Below are 18,616 nucleotides of genomic sequence, written 5' to 3' on the forward strand. Positions count from 1 at the left end.
CGGATAATGCACGCTATACTACTCCTTCAAACAAGCATTATACATCCCATCCCAAGTAATCTCCCGTTCTTGACTAATACCATGTCTGTATATATATATATATATAAATATTCCCTCTCGCTGGCTCTATGTTGAAGTCTTTATCTGGTTCATTTCATACTCTCTGACCGTACTTGATCCGCCCATGCCATCTTCCACGTCTGGGTGCAAAGCGTCGTCTCTTGCGCCGGCGCCCCTGTTTGAGGAAGGGCCGGACGTGCCAGAGCCGAGGATCCTGCCGCCGAGGAAGAAGACGGGCTGGAGCTCGCGGTAGCGGCATCCCCACATGCCCAGGCCGACGGCGGTGGCGGAGGAGGCGAGCATGGTGAACCACCACATGGAGTTGTGGGGGAGGGAGCGCGTGTAGAGGCATGTGAAGAGGAGGTGGAGGAAGTGGATTGTGAGGGCGAAGTCGGGGACGAGTTTGCTGCGCGCGACGAGGATGACCATGGCGACGGACCTGATGGGTGAAAGAATTAGATTCGTATTTTTTTTTTTTTTTTTTTTGCTTGTTCTGTTGGAGGAGACGGTAAAAGAAGGGGTGTGTTTGGGGAAGAGAAGGAGAGAGAGCGTACATGCAGAGTCCTCCGTTGAGGAGCCATACAAATGCCATGAGCCATCCTTGGGTCGTGTCGCCACGCACGCGGTCCCAGCCGAGAATCAGGTCGAAGCCAAACGGCATGCCGGCGACCAGGGTGGTGAAGAGCATGAGGACGAGGGCGGCGAAGTAGTAGAGGGCCTGGAGGATGGCGATCTGGGAGGCGATTTTGAGGGGCGGGAGTTCGGTGAGGGCGCCGGCGCGAGGGGGTCTGCGGCGGCGAGCCATTGCGATTTTATGGGAGGGACGGAATGAGGGTGAGGTTGACTGGTTGCTTCGTGGTGTTTTGAGCGGAGGGTTTATTGTATGGGGTGGGAGATGCGAGTCGGGTGGATGAGGCGACTCGGTGTTTCGTCGTGCATCGGTTCGGGATTCGGGTGTCTTTTAGTCCATGATGAGGCGAGATGGATGGCGAATGGAGTTTTGCGTGTTATTGAAGGTATTCGAATGGAGGCGCCGCGAGCATCTGCTGTTTTTGGCGCGATGCAGACGCTGGTGATGGCACGAGGCAGATGAGATGAGAAGGGACGGGAGTTGCAGCAAATGATGAATGCTTGTGCATGATACGCCGGACAGGTGACAGCTTGCCTGCAGGGCCGGATTGCGCTAGGCTGCATCAGAGCTGTTTGCGCCTGACCGCCCGCGGGATTCTGCCGGTCTTTTTGCTTCAGCGTCATAGTTGGATGGATTGATGCGAAATAGTGCACATGCATGTATTATTAACGAACTTGACGTCGTTTACTCAGTCTACGACCAATTCGGGATTGCCAAGGCTAAGAGCATTTCATCTCAATTAGACACGACTGGCGAATTGTTGGTGCTTCCATTGCTGGATGAGTTACATGAGACATCGAGCTCAGCAATAGCACAACACTGGTACCCCTCCCATCAGAGCAGCATCGTGCAAGCAAAGCCTGGTCTCGACACAAGCACCTCGCTGTTTGCCTCTCTCCGTCAGAAACATCTGTCAGTTTCACATTCGCACACTCTCCTGAGCAAAAATGGGCTGGTGGCCGTTTTCCGCAGACACCCGGGCCGACGCCATCCGCAGCGGCACGGCCATCCCCAACCGCGAGGAGCGCACCGTCTGCTGGGCCTCGCGAGACGCCTACTTTGCCTGCCTGGACGCCAACAACATCATTGACGCCAACAAGGACGCCTCCGCCGCTGCCAAGGCGTGTCCCAGGCAGTCCGCCGACTTCGAGCGCGACTGCGCGGCCGCCTGGGTCAAGTACTTTAAGCAGTGGCGCGTGGCGGACCTGCAGAAGAAGAGGAGGCTGGAGGAGCTGCGCAAGCAGGGCGCTGTGGAGATGGACGTTTCGACGAGCTTTGCGGCGGAGGGGGGTGCCGGGGAGAAGGGGAAGGGGAAGGGCGATATCCAGGAGATGTTGGATCGGAAGAGAGGGAGGTAAAATGGGATGGGACTTTGTGCAGTCTCAGTTTTTTTTTTTAGAAGTGATGGAGGAGGCTGGTGGCATATTCTGTGTTTGATATAGATGCCGACGTGTACAACAGTTGTATATTTATGATGGACATTGGAACCTAAGTAAGGCAGCATACAATGATGGACTCACTCTTCTCTTTTGGAGGTTTTATAGATGGTACAAACTCAGCTCAAAAAGGACGGTGACTGTTTTGGAATTCCAGGTTCTCTTGGTTCATTCTTGGTGTGCATGAGACAGTCAATTGAGAGGTGGTATTTGCCACAAAAGGGAGCAGAAGGGAGACGAATGAGTGAGTACCTCAATGAATTGAGTGAATGAATGAATTGAGTAAATAAGGAGAAAGTAGCAGCTACATAGGTGCAGAAAGATGTGAATGGAAAAGACTTGGAAGCAAAAAAGACAGAGACAAAAAGAGGCTGCGAGCCTGTGGCCCGCATCACGCATGGACGAACGGGGAATCGAACCCCGGACCTTTCCCAGGCGGTGCCGCAATCCAAAGGTTGCGCTATGCTAAGGGAAAATTATACCACTAAACCATCCGCCCATTGGACTCGTGATGCCAGAATCGAGGCTCTGGGATTACCTAAGACGGCAGCACGGTGATTGAATGAGCAATTTGAGATGGGCCCGTGTAGGATTCACGAGCGTGTAGCTGTGTCGATATGGCATTCAATCCGTCTTGAATGCTGTCAACAGGTACCAATGGAATACACAACCCTTGGATCTGTCATCTAGGTACCTTGATACAGACAAGCAACCACCGCCCGATTTAGTTCAGCCCATTCCTTGGCCTCGGTAGCCTCCGCGGCCTGCTTGGTGCTAAGCTAATGCGGGCGTTTGGCCTCCATCGCGGCCTTGCATGCTACCCTAGATCTATTTCACATTTTTTTGCGGCTGCGCATTCTCGTGCCACGTGGTGGGATGTGTTGATTATTCTGATTATTTTCCAATGGTACTCGTCACAGACTTTCTATATATGTCCATGCTTGGGTTTCTGCGTTATCGAGGCTGTTTGCGAATACGGGGGGGGGCTGTTACATGCCTCGTATCGTACCAAGATGCACAGACAAAAGTGTCATGGTGTTTTTGGCAACATCATGTGGCAGAGCCAAGACATGGAACGTGCTTGTTCCCGCAGGAATCTGACATTTGCTGTAACATTGCGTCAAACGGTGTATTATATGCCTCGTACTACGCCAAATATACAGTCAAGTAAATGCCACACGTGAAGCCAAATGACTCGCATGATGCCCTTCACCTCAGCCAAGAAACATTGATATTGAACAAAGCCCATCACAATCTCATCTCAGCCAACCCCTGTCCCTCCCCCCAAGCCGTGTTCTCTGCATATTCGCCTTTAGCGCCCTCCTGGCGTTTCACGGCTCAGCTCTGCCTGTTTCATGAGACGTCCCCCCTCTAGTGCTTTGGCCTCCTGCCGCTGCGATTGGATCGTCGCCGGCGCATCCCTGCGTCCCTTTAACCCATCCCAAGGGGAGCCAATCTCGAGCCACGCCTGAAAGTGCTGATGGTTGAGCGGTGCCTTTTGGTTGGCCAGGGGGGCACAAGCAAATGGGCGCATGTGATTTGATGTGAGCCTTGGAGGCGATTGATTGTTAGCCCGTGCGCAACCCCTGGAGAGCAATGATTCACGATATCCCTCGTTGAGGGAGCCGTACAAAAGGGTCTTGCTCTGGCCCTCGGGAGAATCGTGGATTCTCGTTTTTTTTACGACCACGGGTTCTGTCTACTTACCTATTCATTCATTCCTTTTTCTCACGTCGCTGGCTGGCGCTGCATCACTCCGTTCTTTACATAGCGTTCAGCTCTCTGTTACGCATTGCGTTCACTTTTTTTTTACTCGACTTTTGAACAGTCCCTTGCTCGCCCACAATACAAAGACCTGGTGTCCCTTGTTGGCTACCTACATATACAGCATCTACCTACGCGCGCATCAACGCCCTCGATACTTCTACTCTACTCTACTCCTACTCTCGCATCTCGCATCTCGAAATCGTGATACTACCAACTAAAACTCATCATTCACCATGCACTTGTCCGCCGTTTCCTCGCTCGTCTTGGGCCTCGCCACCCTCGCCGCCGCCCAGCTGCCCGCTGCTGCCATCGTCAAGCAGATTGCTCCCAACGCCGAGAACTGCGCCGACACCACCGAGTGCCGCACTGCTGAGCAGGCTGCCCCCTTCATTGCCCAGGCCATGTACGACTACGGGGTCTACACCACGCCCGAGATGGCTGCCATCATCGCCCTGATGGCCTTTGAGTCTGTTGACTTCAAGTTCAAGCACAACGTCTCGCCCGGCCGCCCTGGCCAGGGCACTGCCAACATGCAAATGGCCAACTTCAACCTCAAGTATGCCCAGAGCATCGACAGCCTCAAGGACCAGGTTTCCAAGTTTACCACCACCGATGGCTTGAGCCCGGATGACCTGAACCACATCCTGTCTCTCCTTCAGCCCGACGAGTTCAACTTTGGCAGCGGCCCTTGGTTCTACTCTACCCAGTGCGACGCCTCTCTCAAGCAGGCCTTGTGGGATAACGTCGATACTGGATTCCAAAAGTACATGGCTTGTGTTGGTGTGTCTGTTACGGATGATCGCCTGGCCTACTTTACCAGAGCCAAGGCGGCATTTGGCCTGAACTGAGCTGCTGCAGAGGCCCCGAGTTTTGCCTCATCGTTGGTGTAGCAGTTACTGCTGCTGCTGTTGTTGTTGTGATTTAGTGGCTGGTGTTTGTTCGAAGAATATAGTTAGCGATACCCTCGTCGATAAAAATTACAAAATAAGAAAAACAACTTTATGTACTCATGTTCCTGGTAGTTTGATACATGTACCATTTGTGTCCATGTGAATTGTTAGATTGGGGAGGCTGGCACGGAGCAGATTGCCGAAAGCTGCTGGCGGGAGATGAATCCCGCCTGCTTTTGGGCCCAACAGCAGAGTGACAGCGCCGATAGGGCCTAGGTTGTGCATAAACGAGGATTCAGCAGACCTGAAAAGCTGCCTCGTATTTGACGTGGAGTCGATTGAATCCTTTTGACTCTGGTCGTATCGGTAAGCGGATCTGAATCCTTTGGCTCGGTCGGCCAACAGCATCACGAGCACGCAATAACTTGTGCCGGATAAGAGTCGCGTTGCCGCCTGTTCAAGGTTTTGGTTCAAAAGTAAATACATACATGGACGCGCCGATACTTGACCTTTGAGACATCAGTGTCATTTTTTTTTTTTGACTTCAATTGTTCAACTCACCGACCTTTTACAACTACGCGTGTATTTTAGTGAGATGCCCAAGCATAGCGGGTGCTGAGGGATGATCTGAATTGTTGACGCACAATGGCGTCTCGTGTTGACATATCCTTCTTCTTCTCACTCGTCTTGGCAACCTCACTTGCATTCATTGCTCTTGGTTCGTACCGGCTGTGGGCTCTGCGTCATGAGTCGGTCAAAGTAAAGCCGAATTGGCTCGCTGTCATTAAACCCGTACGCATCACCCCTTGCTGCGCGTTTGTTGCTGACATGCCATCGCTGACCCGATACCGTGAAACAACAGCTCGTAGCCTTGACTCTACCCGCGATATTGCTTGTTGATTTGGCACTGAATCTGTCAGAGGGGCATAAAGAGCGCTTGGAAACTGCATCGCGCAGTGCATCCTTGATTGCGTCCGCCCTTTTGGTTTGGCTGTCGGTGGCAGAGCACAAGCGTTCCATTCACCCTTCTACTCTCGCGGTGCTCTATCTACTGCTCACCTGTTCTTGGGATGCCTTTGCGTTGACGTACCCCGGCTTCTCTGAGATTCGAAATGGCGGCAGAACCAATGCGGCCTTGGTGGCAGGGTTTGCGTCTCGGCTCGCGATATTGACGCTCGAGTGTCGAGAAAAACAATCCATATTGACCCCAAAGTATAGCAATCGTTCTCCAGAAGAAACCGCCGGGTTGATTAGCTCTCTGCTTTTCTGGTGGATGAATGAACTGTTGAGTCGGGGCAACAGGAGCATCTTGCGTGGTACTCAGCTGCCGCCTCTGGAGAGAGAGCTGGAGGCTGAGCGCCTTCGCCGGGATATCTTGCCATCGTGGGAGAGCAGATGTGAGTCTCAGCTTTTATGACATCCTATATAGATTGTTCATTGTGTTTGACCCGTTGCAACAGCAAAACCTGAAACCATCTTGACGCTGCCGAAAGTCTTGCTGCGGTGTCTTTCAGGGCCCTTTCTTTCCGCCACTTTCCCGCGCTTAGGCCTCGTCGCTTTTAGATGTTGCCAGCCTATACTCATTGAAAAGGCCGTTCGGTTTGTTCAGGGATATACAAAAGAAGATGATACTAATGAGGGATATTGGTTAATGGTGGCGGCTGTTGTCGTCTACTTGGGCCAGACGGTAAGCATCAAGCCGTCCATCCATGAAAGGATCATCACTGCTGTTGCATAAAGCAGATATTCATCATTTCGTCTTAGTTTTCGTCATCGAGATACTTTCATCGTCTCAACAAGCTTGAACTCATGATTCGCGGATGCCTCACGACGTTAATCTACAACAAAACATTGGCCATCGGCTCGCACGTTTCCGACACGGGCAAAGTATTAACCATTATGAGCACGGACGTCAATGGCGCAGCTGAAGCAGGAAAGATGTTTCACGAAGCCTGGGCTAAGCTCTTTGAGCTTGTGTTTGGCATAATCCTTCTGATTCGAGAAGTCAAGTGGCTTGCTCCACTCCCTTTTATCATCATCATCTGTAAGTTGACCAGCGTGAAGCCAGGCTCTTGGTGTAATAGTAACCTGACGGCTGAATTTGGCACGTAGTTTGCTCTCAGATTAGCCGTTATGTGGCAAAAAACATTCGTTCCAGACAAAAGGGCTGGAATATGGCCACTCAACGGCGGATATCGGCCTTGAGCTCGATCCTCGGGTCGATGAAAAGCGTCAAAGCTCTGGGAGTATCAGGAGCGATGATGGACTATGTTGACAAGCTGCGACAAGACGAGATCAACAGCTCAAAGAGAGTTCGCTGGATGAATGCCATTTATAACGCGAGTGGTAAGCTTTGGTTCCCATCTATTTCGACTTCTTTGTGTTGTTTTTACAGCTGCTAAGATGCTGGAATAGCAAATGCTCTTGGAATTTTTGCGCCGGCAGCCACCATCGTGGTATATGCCATTGTGGCTCGCCTTCAAGGTTCGCAACTGAGCGTCAGCACTGCGTTCACCACTGTTGCCATCTTGGCCCTCGTAACTGAACCTGCAAACATGATCATGACGATTGTGCCCAACGCGGTTGCAACCTCGGCCAATTTTGAGAGGATCCAAGCCTATCTACTCGAGTCACCTCGTACAGACAAGCGCCGTGTTCCGCCTCGACCTGCGAACGCATTGGGAGCAGATGTCACAGAAACTGCCGTAACTCTTAATAGAGTAACAGTAGAATCCGCATCGACAAAAAAGACCCTTTTGGACGATATCAATTTGGTGCTTCGTCGAGGATCTATAACTACGTGCTCTGGACCTGTTGGAAGCGGTAAATCAATACTTGCTAAGGTGATATTAGGTGAACTTGCACCATCTGAAGGCTCTATTACAGTTTCTTCAGCATCTATAGGATTCTGCGACCAACATGCCTGGCTACCCACCGGCAGAGTCAAGCAGATTGTATGTGGATTTTCTACCACTATTGATACAGAGAGATATAATGCTGCTATTCGTGCTTGTTGTCTTGATCATGATTTAGGCACGTTCCCCGAAGGCGACGATACCATTGTTGGTAGTCGGGGGATCAATCTTTCAGGCGGACAAAGACAGAGACTGGTAAGATGAAAGACCCGTATCTTCTGCTGGATGAAGCTGACATGTTATGACGTATAGGCCATTGCGCGTTTAGTATACTCTCTTCACGATATTGTGGTATTGGATGATCCGTTTAGCGCCTTAGATGGCAACACAGAGAATATGGTAGTGGATAATTTGCTTGGACCGGATGGATGGTTCAAGAAGAATAACACGGCGGTGTTTTTGGTCACAAACTCCGGTAAGCCCATAGTATCTTTCTTCTGGTGTTAGATGAAGCTAATCGTTGAGCAGCCCAGCATTTCCACGTTGCAGACGAGATATTGGTTCTCGAGAAAGGTCGCATAGCATCGCGAGGATCATGGGATGCCTTGAAGTCCTCTTTATCCGAGTTATCCAAGTTTACATTTACGGAAACAGCCAAGAAACCGGAAGCCGTTCTCAAGGTCACTAAAAAGGCGTCGCAGTCTAACGCGGACGCCGAGGAGGATCTATATCGGAAGACGGGCGACTTCTCGCTTTATTGTAAGTGTAACCACGTAAAGTGTGTTAGAGAAACTCAACTGATGGGATTGGCTAGCATACTATTTCAAGGCTGCTGGTGTATTCAACGTGGTTATACTGCTTGGATGTTCGGCCGGGTATTCCTTTGGAATGTTCTTTCCGCAGTATCTACTCAAGTGGTGGACAGAAGGTTCCCCGGACAAGTCGACTTATTACATGGTTGGATATCTCTCGCTCGCTCTTCTTGCTTGGGTCGCAACAAATGGCAGCACGTGGTGAGTCTCGAAGAATACTTCAAGATTGGATATGCTTTTACCACCTATCTGACAATTAATGTAGGAGTACAAACATCATGCTAGCCCCGAGGTCTGGTGCAGTGCTACACCAATCTCTTCTTCGGACGATATTTGGGTAGGGTGAATGAGGAGAGTTGTAGTGAAAGATGCTAATGTTCCTAGTGCACCGCTTTTGTTCTTTTCTACTACAGACATTGGCGTTATTCTCAACAGGTACGAAGAGCGTATTGATGTTTGGCTATCTAGGTACTAAGAGATGCTGACCCCCAACTATAGGTTCAGTCAAGACATATCATATGTGGATAGACAACTGCCACTTGCGTTGATAACTATTTGTACTCGTAAGAGAGCCAATGCTCCATATTGGGAATCACCACATTATTACTAATACTCATTGTTCTTGTTATAGAAATCTTCAAGATACTAGGCCAGCTTGTGCTAATCATCAATATTCAGAGATGGCTTGCTCTCAGCCTTCCTATCTGCGTCGCTGCCATCTACCTCATACAGAGACTCTACCTCAGGACCTCTCGCCAACTGCGAGTCCTCGAGCTCGAGTATCAGTCATCCCTCTACCAGTGGTTTTTAGAAACAGCGGAAGGTGTCGTCACGATACGGTCTTTTGGCTGGTCTTTTGCAGCTGAACAGAAGAGTCTTGATGCGCTGAACTGGTCTCTTCGTCCGCGCTATGCTCTCATGTGCGTTCAGCGGTGGCTGAGTCTCGTTCTTAACTTGATTGTCAACGGAATTGCGATTGCATTAATTGCTCTTGCTGTGAAGTGGAGGGGGACCACGACTGGGGGAGATATCGGCGCAGCGCTCAACTTAATTCTGTTCGCTAGCACGACCTTGGTGCGACTGGTGGAGTCTTGGACATCTCTTGAGGTGGCTCTTGGCGCAATTGCACGACTTAGGAACGTGGAGCTGTTTACTCCTCAGGAGGACCTACCTGGAGAGGATCTTGTGACATATGCTGGGTGGCCAACTAAAGGAGAAGCTCATATTGCAGATCTCGATGCCGCATATAGGTGAGTTTGCCCGAGTGAAAATGCATGCACAACCACTAACGAGGGCAGCTCTGATCATCAAATCTTGCACAACGTCAACATCGATATTCAGGCGGGCCAGAAGCTCGTCATTTGCGGCCGAACTGGCAGGTAAGAACCTCACAATACTCATTTCTCGTCCCTTGACGGCTGACAGTCAGCATTAGTGGGAAGAGTACAATCCTCGCTGTTTTGCTGCGCTTGATCGATGGCACTGGAGTAGTCAATGTGGACGGACAAGACCTGCTTCGCACCCCTAGGTCAATCGTGCGACAGAAATGTTTCATAACCATCACTCAAGAGCCATTCTTGATACCACAAGCTACCTTGCGATTCAACCTAGACCCCCATTCCATCGTTTCCGATGAAGTACTTCAGATGGCCCTGCAAAAGGTGGGCATCTGGTCGTCTTTTTCGAGCAGGAGTGACACATCGGCAGAAGTACTGAACAGCGAATTCTCCACACTGCCCGTATTATCCGTGGGACAGCAACAGCTGCTTGCTATGGCTCGTGCCATAGTCCGTAAGCATGCTTTAGCTAAGTCGGATTATCCTGGTGTTGATACGCCCAAGCCGCTTCTCCTCTTGGACGAGGCCACTTCGTCGCTTGACTCGGCTACAGAGGCGGCCATTTACGATGTTTTGGAGAGTGAATTCATACAGGCAGGATATACGGCCGTCATTGTAGCTCATCGACTTAGCGGGCTTGTGGGAAGAATGAGACCAGAGAAGGATATGGTTGCTTGGGTTGCGGATGGGAGAGTCATAAAGGTTGGTCGGTACGAGGACATTGCCACATTTGCAGACTCAGAGTAGGGCGCATTTCTGAATCTCTTGGTGGAGTATATTACAACTAATAAGATGCGAGACCTTATAGTAATGTTAATGGAGCTTCGAGTGGGCTAGAGATTGTGCATGATAGCCAAATACATTGAAAACGGATGCTTTACAGTATCAAAGGAGAGTGGATGACTTCGAATTAAGCTTATATGGTGACCGATATTACCGTAATTCCTAGTTTAGCTCGCACCGTGGTTCAACTATCATGCGCTCCATGCCAGCTCCCGGATAAATACGAAGCGTTCAAAGGTGGGGGATCTCGTGTCTATTGGCCAAGAGTCTTGGGAATCATCTTCGTATTAGCATCAGTTCGTATTAAAGAGGATTCGAGGCTTGGTGCTGTTCATCTTACGACTATGAAGACTAAGCTATGGAGGCGCCGCTTTCATGCGGAGATTCAGCTTTCAGGCTGATTAGAGGCTTCCCCACACGGCTAAGTTGGAGAGCTTCTCCTCATGGCGCCGATTTCGCCTGCGCATGGAGAGGAAAGAAGAAATACAAGATGAATTCGGTGTGGTTGAAAACTAGAAAAGGAATCTGATGAAATACGATCTGGATAATGGAAAGATAGGATAGTCGACGGCTGAACAACATACATATTCGCCATGCCATTGGTTCGCAACCCAATCTTGCCAGGGTTCAACGCTGACCCTTCCATTGTGAGGGTCGGCACGGACTACTACATCGCCACATCGACGTTTGAGTGGTATCCAGGGGTTCAGATACACCATTCCAAGGACCTGGCAAACTGGGACCTTGTTGTCCGTCCGCTGAGCCGGCGGAGTCAGATTGATTTGCGCGGCGAGCCGGACAGCTGCGGCGTGTGGGCGCCGTGCTTGACACACGACGGAGAGAAGTTCTGGCTCGTGTATACAGATGTGAAGCGCAAGGATGGATCGTTCAAGGACACGCACAACTACATTGTGACGGCGCCGGCGATTGAAGGTCCCTGGTCTGACCCCATCTACGCCAACTCGTCCGGATTCGACCCTTCTCTATATCACGACGATGATGGCCGCAAGTGGTTCGTCAACATGACCCAGGACCACCGAGGGAGACCGAGAACGTTTTCGGGAATCGCACTGCAAGAGTTCGATCCGGTCCAAAGCAAGCTAGTCGGCCCTAGGAAGATTATCTTCCACGGCACAGAACTTGACTTGGTAGAGGGCCCCCATCTGTATAAGAGAAACGGATGGTATTATCTCTTGACGGCCGAAGGTGGCACGGGATATACCCATGCTGCGACGCTTGCACGGTCGAGAAGCATCTGGGGCCCCTATGAGCTTCATCCGCAAAAGTATATCGTATCTTCTAGGGACCACCCGTTTACGGCACTCCAGAGAGCTGGGCACGCTGATTTCGTAGACACTCCCGATGGAAAGACATATCTGGTGCATCTTGCTGGTCGACCAATTGGACAGAAGCGGAGATGCGTGTTGGGGCGAGAGACGGCTTTGCAGGAAGCATACTGGGGTGAAGACGACTGGCTGTACGTCAAGAATGGCCCAGTTCCGTCCTTGGATGTCGAAGTACCAGGGACGCGAGATGAGGATGCCTACTGGAAAGAGATACGGTATGAGTTCCGGGATGGGCTTCATAAAGACTTCCAATGGCTGCGGACGCCAGAGCCGGAGAGGCTATTTGCATTCGAGAATGGCAAGCTTGTACTTACAGGAAGAGAATCCATTGGCTCCTGGTACGAGCAGTCTCTGGTGGCTCGGAGGCAGACGCACTTCTCTTTCGACGCTGAAACGGTCATCGACTTTTCGCCCGAAGACGAGCGCCAGTTTGCTGGTTTGACGCTGTACTATTGCCGGTACAATTTCTTTTACCTCGCCGTGTCAGCACATTCAGACGGCCAGCGCGAAATCCAAATCATGAGATCAGAGGCATCCTGGCCCGATGGCAAGCTGACTGATGTTGGGGAGAATGCCTATTTCGTAAGTCTTCCCGCCGAGGGGAAAGTCAAGCTGGTGGCCTCCATTCGCGGGAGCGAGCTGCAATTCTATTACGCTCTTGTTGCCGGCGACGACGGCCAACAGCAAGGAGAGCTACGGAAGATTGGACCTGTGCTGGACGCCTCGATTGTGTCGGATGAGTGTGGTGGACACCAGGCTCATGGGAGCTTCACCGGGTCTTTTGTCGGCGTTGCTTGCTCGGATTTGAATGGGACGGAGAAGAAGGCCACGTTTGACTATTTCGTGTATCGTCCTGCGCATGATGCGACTGATCGATATGCAGTCTAGGCCGTGGGGTTCGAAAATGATCCGGATGGCTGTATATTTGTCTGTAGTCGTGATATGTACTAATTACACCAATGCCACCCCTTAGTAGACCGTGTCTGTATTTTGTTTGTCCATTCTGACGATACCTCTAATATAAATCTGTCTACGTCTACTAGATTTATTTACATCTACTAGACCCATCATTGGTATTCTTCTTGTGCTGATCCCCATGCTAACGTCGCAGCACAGCTAGAATCTCGCGTGGTGTCTGGGATTACGAGGAGGAGTAGAACAGCTTGGCACTCATCACGCTACGCAACGTTGGAACTGCAACCCACGAGGTAACGCTAGGCAACATCTTTTTTTCCCCTCCGCATCTGGCGTTCCGAGGGTGGTGTCTTACCATTGGCTGGCAAACTCGGTTGGTTCGGTCGATTCGGTTTATTCGGCAATTATATTGTTGGAGAAACTTGGAACCGGTCTAACAATCCAACGTCTTGGCAGAAATCTAGTCTTCAAGGTGCCTTTCCTCATCGTTCCGCTAGAGATATCCTGTTTATCCTTTACGATCTACTACCTCAAGATGGGCCAGCAAACAGGCTTGGCCTAAGTGTAACAGTATCAGTGGTATCTAATGGCTCAGCCCATGTACATGGTTCAACCATATATCTCGAAATGCCGGATCCCGTCTACGACTTCCATATTGTTAGCGGTGAAAGTGTAAGGAGTATCCGAGCTGGAGAGATCAGCATTAATATGGCATCATATGTATGTGCTACAGGCTTAGATCACTAAACGGTCGCTTTTGCTTTCTAAATTAAGATCAGTGCTCCGTAATACCATGCATGTCTCAGCTTGGTTCATAACAAACTGTCTCAGTACAAACCGGTATTCGGGGCATGAGCACCTCCGTTTGTACTCTGTTTACCGCTAGTATGATTAAATGTCTCATCCATTCTATGTTTGAATAAGAGAAGACAAATTACTTCAACTCTATGCTTTAAGCATACTGACTAAATCAGTGAGCTAGACCTTAAATCACAAGCATCCCGAACTTGCTTCGTGACTCCAACCGACCCACGGTATGACGGAGCGGCAGCTGGATGAGCTGCCTAATGGGGGAATGCCCGCTAATTCTGGTAATATTCCAAGTTGTACAACCCCAAGTTCGTCTCCACAGGAGGTGAGAAGGGTGACTACAGTAGCGGGTCTATGTCTTGGAGATGCCGGAAGTCAACAGCCGTTTACCTCGTGTCAGGCTGAACAATTGGGCATCTCTCCCTTCCGATACTTGGTGTATCTCTCCTCGGATGTTGGAGTATGTCACCACTATTCTCCTCTCTACTCAAGGCTTCCATCTTTCATCCAACGCTCTGCCCGACTTGGTCCGCAAACCATCCATGTCATATAAATTCCCCGCGCTTTGATCCCAATCTCCCCCGCAAAAACGATCTTGGCCTTCCCCACAAACTCCATATCGGCCTTCTTCCGGACGTTCAGTTTTTTCTAGCCGTATGCTGGGGTCGGAGAGTATGGCCGGAGAGAAGCTGCAAGGGGAGCAAACTGGGAGCGCAAGCGACCGATTGGTGGCCAAAGAGTGGATAGAGGATAATCTGGGGTTCTGCATCGAATGTCTGGCAGGCCTCGTGTAAGTATATATAGCGAGGTAGCATCGCGTCTAGGAGCTGAATTTTACATTGGAGCCTCCTCACTTCAGTACCCAGCTGGTAAAAATGTTGGCACAAAGTCTTCTCGCGTCCACTCTCCTGCTATCAATAGCGGGAGCTGTCCAGGAAACTGTGGATGTTGGATACTCTGTGTATAAAGGACAGGCACTTCCAAATGGCGTGAGCCAATGGCTGGGGATTAGATATGCTGCACCGCCATTGGGCGAGTTGCGGTTTGCTCCTCCACAAGATCCTCTCCGTACTGAGGGTATTCAAGACGCTACTCAGGTCAGTGCCTGTGCCAGAATGATTTAGTGTTGATGAATGTCCCGATTAACACTCAATATAGCATGGGAAATACTGTCTTGCGACTGGTGGTACGCCCACAGCCAAGTCTACGTCAGAAGACTGTTTGTTCTTGGATGTCCAGGCCCCGACTCGAGCCACAGCTCACTCGAAACTCCCCGTTTTCCTCTATATTCAAGGCGGTGGCTTCAACCTCAACTCAAACCCCAACACCAATGCCTCTGGCTTGATCATCAACAGCGGCTACGATATCGTCGTTGTGAGCCTCAACTACCGTGTTGGCCCGTACGGCTTCATGACGGACAGTGATAAAATCCTCCCCAACAACGGCCTTCGGGACCAGCGCAAGGTGTTGGAATGGGTGCAAAAGTACATTTCTCGATTCGGTGGCGACCCAAACCATGTCACTCTGGGAGGAAGCAGTGCTGGCGCAGCCAGTGTGACATACCACCTTACTGCCAATAATGGGACCAACCGAGGCCTTTTCAATGCTGCAATTGCAGAGTCCCCCTCATTCGCGACGACTCTCACGGTGGCTCAATCTCAATACATGTACACTCAGTTTGCAACTCGTGTGGGCTGTGTTGGCAGAGACAACCTGGCTTGCATGCGCAATAAGACGGCGGTGGAGCTTCAGACAAATAACTTCAACATTCCTCTTCCTGGAGCGGCCAACCCACCCAACTATATGTGGCTCCCTGTTCTGGACCAAGAATTCGTACAGGATTTCACATACAGAGTATTTCAAAAAGGAAAGTTTATCAAGGTGCCAACCATCTATGGCGACGACAGCAACGGAGGCACCAAGTTTGCCCCCAAAGACACCGCCACCCTCCAGCAGAGCAACAGCTATGTATTGGATCAATATCCTGTGCTCACTCTGGAGATGCTTGGGCAGATTAACGAGATGTATCCCAACCCGAATACGAGTTGCCCTGCTGTTGGCTGCTACTGGAGACATGCCAGCAACGTCTACCAAGAGGCTCGTTACATGTGTCCTGGCATGTACATCAGCTCTGTCGTGAACAAACACGGGAAGGATTCTTGGGTCTATCGATGGAACGTCGAGGATCCTGACCAAGTGGCCTCTGGGTTGGGTGTTCCTCACACCGTCGAACTGAACGCTCTCTGGGGCGCCAACTACGTCGACGGCGCGCCGGCGAGTTATCAGGATGGCCAGATCAACGCTGCTGCTTCGCCTACGATACAGCACTACTGGCTCAACTTTATCAAGTACTACAACCCCAATGGCAAAAACATCTATTCCACCAGCAAATACCCCCAGTGGAAGGCGTGGTCTGATAGGGCTCAAAGCCGTCTCACGTTCCAGACTGGAGGCAAGGCGGAGATGATCCCCGTTGACTCAGGCTTGAAGCAGCGGTGTGATTTTTGGAGTACGAATGGTGTCGCACTGACAATGTGAGGATACATGTATTCATGGAGACTTTTGTCGAGTAGCTTCAGCTTGGGAGGAAATGCGCTGATTGGGAGGAAATCTTGTGTCTGTTGCAGCTCTTGACGTCCTGGTCCGAATAAATGAATCGGTAGTATATATCCGTAAAATAAAAACAGACTAATAGTAGCCAAGTACGTTGTAAGTGAGGCTTATATTTACTGCCCTGCTGGTCTCACACCTGAATCACAGTGGTTGACTCTTGTGCTTCGTATTCGGGTGAGTGAAGCCGATTTCCGAGTCAAAGTACATATTCGCTCATCATCTGGTTTGTTTCGGGATTGAGAATGCCTGTTTCATGATGGTTGGCAAACGGTGTATACTTCGTTTCAATTGATTTAGTGAAATTTCATGAGTATCTTTGAGAAGCTATTTATAACTGATCCTCAGTCCGAATCTGTAATACTTGCGCGATGACGACACGTGATGATTGATATCATGCATCTCCCCGCACTGATTGCGCATCTCTGATAAGCTCAACCACCTTTATTTTAAGCATCTATCTCTTATATGCGGCAATAGTTGTGTGTAACTGTTGAATTCTATATATTGACGGAATAATCATTTGAAATGTCAAAATCCTATTTGCTGTGGGTTGGGGGCGGTGAAGTGGCTGGTACTGGTGATCTGTATGTTACTCTTCGCCTAAAGCCGCTCTCAGGATGAATCTGACTGTGGTTGCATAGGATACCTGTTGAGAATCCAGCTACAACGAACGTATTCGCAGAGTAAGTGTTTTCATTCCTTGGAAGAATTGTTTAGTACTCACTCCAAGTCGCTGGTTAGATGCCATTCTGCGTCACCCAAAGATGTGGATGATACCGTCCAACTTGCTCATACTGTCTTCAAATCCGGGGCTTGGTCCAAGGCGCCTCGACATACACGAGCAGACGTGCTGGACAAGGCCGCTGAGCTTCTCACTTCGAACCTCGCCACGCTGATCCCATTGGAGGTCGAGCAGACGGGACGCGCAATCCGAGAGATGCAAGCTCAAGTTCCATCTCTTGTTCGATGGTTCCGCTACTACGCTGCCGTTCTCCGTACTGAAGAGCGTCCTGTCTTGCCAACTCAGGGGAAGCTACACAACTGGCTGGATCGGGTGCCACTTGGCGTCGTTGTCCAGATCACGCCGTTTAATCACCCGCTTCTCATTGCAGTCAAGAAGCTTGCACCCGCTCTAGCCGCTGGAAATAGCGTAATATTGAAGCCCAGTGAGCTTACACCGTTGACTAGCTTGCTGCTGGGACCGATATTGAAAGAGGCAGGATTGCCAGATGGTGTCTTCAACGTGTTACCCGGTCTCGGAGCTACGACTGGACGTGCGCTTGTGAGCCACCCTCTTGTGCGGAAGGTGGACATCACTGGAGGAACTGTTGCTGGAAGAGCAATTGGCTCTATTGTTGGTAATAATTTGGCACGGCTCACCGCAGAACTGGGAGGAAAGGCACCCTTAATCATATTCGACAAGGCAAACATTGACTTGGCCGTCCATGGCGTTGCTTTCGGATCGTTTATTGCAAGCGGTCAGACCTGTGTTGCAGCAACCCGAATCATTGTCCACAAGAGTATCTTGGCGACCGTGGAGGAGAGACTTGCCCACAAAGCTGAATCAATAGCACGACGGATGGGCGCACCTACAAATCCCAAGTCTTCTATGGGTCCTCTGATATCGTCTAAGCAACTTGGCAATGTCGTGAAACTTGTGGATGATGCTGTTACCAATGGTGCAAAGATTGTTTGTGGCGGTAAGAGGATGACTGGCAAATCTGAACTCGATGCCACCAATTTTGGCGAAGGCTATTTCTACCCTCCAACAATCTTGGCTTCTGGTCCAGCATGCGACATCACTAAGACTAACATCTGGCGTGAGGAGGCCTTTGGGCCTGTCATTCTTCTGGTTGGATTTGAAAGCGAGCAAGAAGCTCTGGAGCTCGCCAACGATAGCGAATTTGGCCTAGGAGCGGCATTGTGGACTGATGACCTAAGTCAAGCTTTCAGAGTGTCTGAACAAATTGAGTCCGGTATTGTCTGGGTCAACACACACCATCGAAACGATCCGAGCAGTCCGTGGGGAGGAGCTTCTAGTGCGAGCGGAGTTGGAAGTGAGAATGGTGTCGAGGCATATTATGCATATACCACGACGAAGAGCATCATTGTTAACTATGCTTCCAGTGATGAAGCCGTAGCGGATGACTGGTTTAGAGAAGACGGTGTTCAAGTACGTTATGGATGAGCCGCTATTTGAATGAAGGCTAGAGATTTGGTACAAAATATTGTCAGCACTTTAGATGAATGCAAGCATATTCGTGCGCACGGTTGAGTTCCTTTGGCTTTCTATCGAACACGATCTCTTATCCATCTCCACAGTTTGGTCTTGATTTGAAAGCCTAGAGCTCGTTCGTGGTG

The 18,616-nt window shown here is 50.3% G+C and overlaps 7 protein-coding genes across 7 annotated transcripts; 6 read left to right on the forward strand and 1 right to left on the reverse strand.

Moving 5' to 3' along the window:
• Window positions 1-126: 126 nt before the first annotated feature.
• On the reverse strand, window positions 127-865 carry Triagg1_6830 (uncharacterized protein; the record flags this gene model as incomplete). Its single annotated transcript, XM_062901498.1, has 2 exons — window positions 127-499; window positions 615-865. The coding sequence occupies 2 exons, from the start codon at window positions 863-865 to the stop codon at window positions 127-129; spliced, it is 624 nt and encodes a 207-aa protein (XP_062754158.1).
• A 773-nt stretch (window positions 866-1,638) lies between these two features.
• Triagg1_6831 (uncharacterized protein) lies at window positions 1,639-2,049 on the forward strand (the record flags this gene model as incomplete). The annotated part of the gene is made up of 1 exon (XM_062901499.1): window positions 1,639-2,049. The coding sequence occupies one exon, from the start codon at window positions 1,639-1,641 to the stop codon at window positions 2,047-2,049; it is 411 nt and encodes a 136-aa protein (XP_062754159.1).
• Window positions 2,050-4,127: 2,078 nt separating this feature from the next.
• On the forward strand, window positions 4,128-4,742 carry Triagg1_6832 (uncharacterized protein; the record flags this gene model as incomplete). Its single annotated transcript, XM_062901500.1, has 1 exon — window positions 4,128-4,742. The coding sequence occupies one exon, from the start codon at window positions 4,128-4,130 to the stop codon at window positions 4,740-4,742; it is 615 nt and encodes a 204-aa protein (XP_062754160.1).
• Window positions 4,743-5,429: 687 nt separating this feature from the next.
• On the forward strand, window positions 5,430-10,535 carry Triagg1_6833 (uncharacterized protein; the record flags this gene model as incomplete). The annotated part of the gene is made up of 16 exons (XM_062901501.1): window positions 5,430-5,576; window positions 5,647-6,181; window positions 6,245-6,471; window positions 6,549-6,828; window positions 6,897-7,130; window positions 7,200-7,607; window positions 7,818-7,894; window positions 7,952-8,114; window positions 8,168-8,398; window positions 8,454-8,652; window positions 8,717-8,788; window positions 8,836-8,886; window positions 8,950-9,014; window positions 9,083-9,701; window positions 9,750-9,830; window positions 9,887-10,535. The coding sequence occupies 16 exons, from the start codon at window positions 5,430-5,432 to the stop codon at window positions 10,533-10,535; spliced, it is 4,038 nt and encodes a 1,345-aa protein (XP_062754161.1).
• Window positions 10,536-11,164: 629 nt separating this feature from the next.
• Triagg1_6834 (CAZyme family GH43) lies at window positions 11,165-12,805 on the forward strand (the record flags this gene model as incomplete). The annotated part of the gene is made up of 1 exon (XM_062901502.1): window positions 11,165-12,805. The coding sequence occupies one exon, from the start codon at window positions 11,165-11,167 to the stop codon at window positions 12,803-12,805; it is 1,641 nt and encodes a 546-aa protein (XP_062754162.1).
• Window positions 12,806-14,298: 1,493 nt separating this feature from the next.
• Triagg1_6835 (uncharacterized protein) lies at window positions 14,299-16,180 on the forward strand (the record flags this gene model as incomplete). The annotated part of the gene is made up of 3 exons (XM_062901503.1): window positions 14,299-14,432; window positions 14,532-14,739; window positions 14,801-16,180. The coding sequence occupies 3 exons, from the start codon at window positions 14,299-14,301 to the stop codon at window positions 16,178-16,180; spliced, it is 1,722 nt and encodes a 573-aa protein (XP_062754163.1).
• Window positions 16,181-16,780: 600 nt separating this feature from the next.
• Window positions 16,781-18,443, forward strand: Triagg1_6836 (uncharacterized protein; the record flags this gene model as incomplete). The annotated part of the gene is made up of 3 exons (XM_062901504.1): window positions 16,781-16,839; window positions 16,897-16,938; window positions 16,997-18,443. The coding sequence occupies 3 exons, from the start codon at window positions 16,781-16,783 to the stop codon at window positions 18,441-18,443; spliced, it is 1,548 nt and encodes a 515-aa protein (XP_062754164.1).
• Between the last annotated feature and the right edge of the window lie 173 nt (window positions 18,444-18,616).

This window comes from Trichoderma aggressivum (genome assembly GCF_033847375.1).
Source record: "Trichoderma aggressivum f. europaeum strain CBS 100526 chromosome Unknown scaffold_028, whole genome shotgun sequence".
NCBI lineage: Eukaryota > Fungi > Ascomycota > Sordariomycetes > Hypocreales > Hypocreaceae > Trichoderma > Trichoderma aggressivum.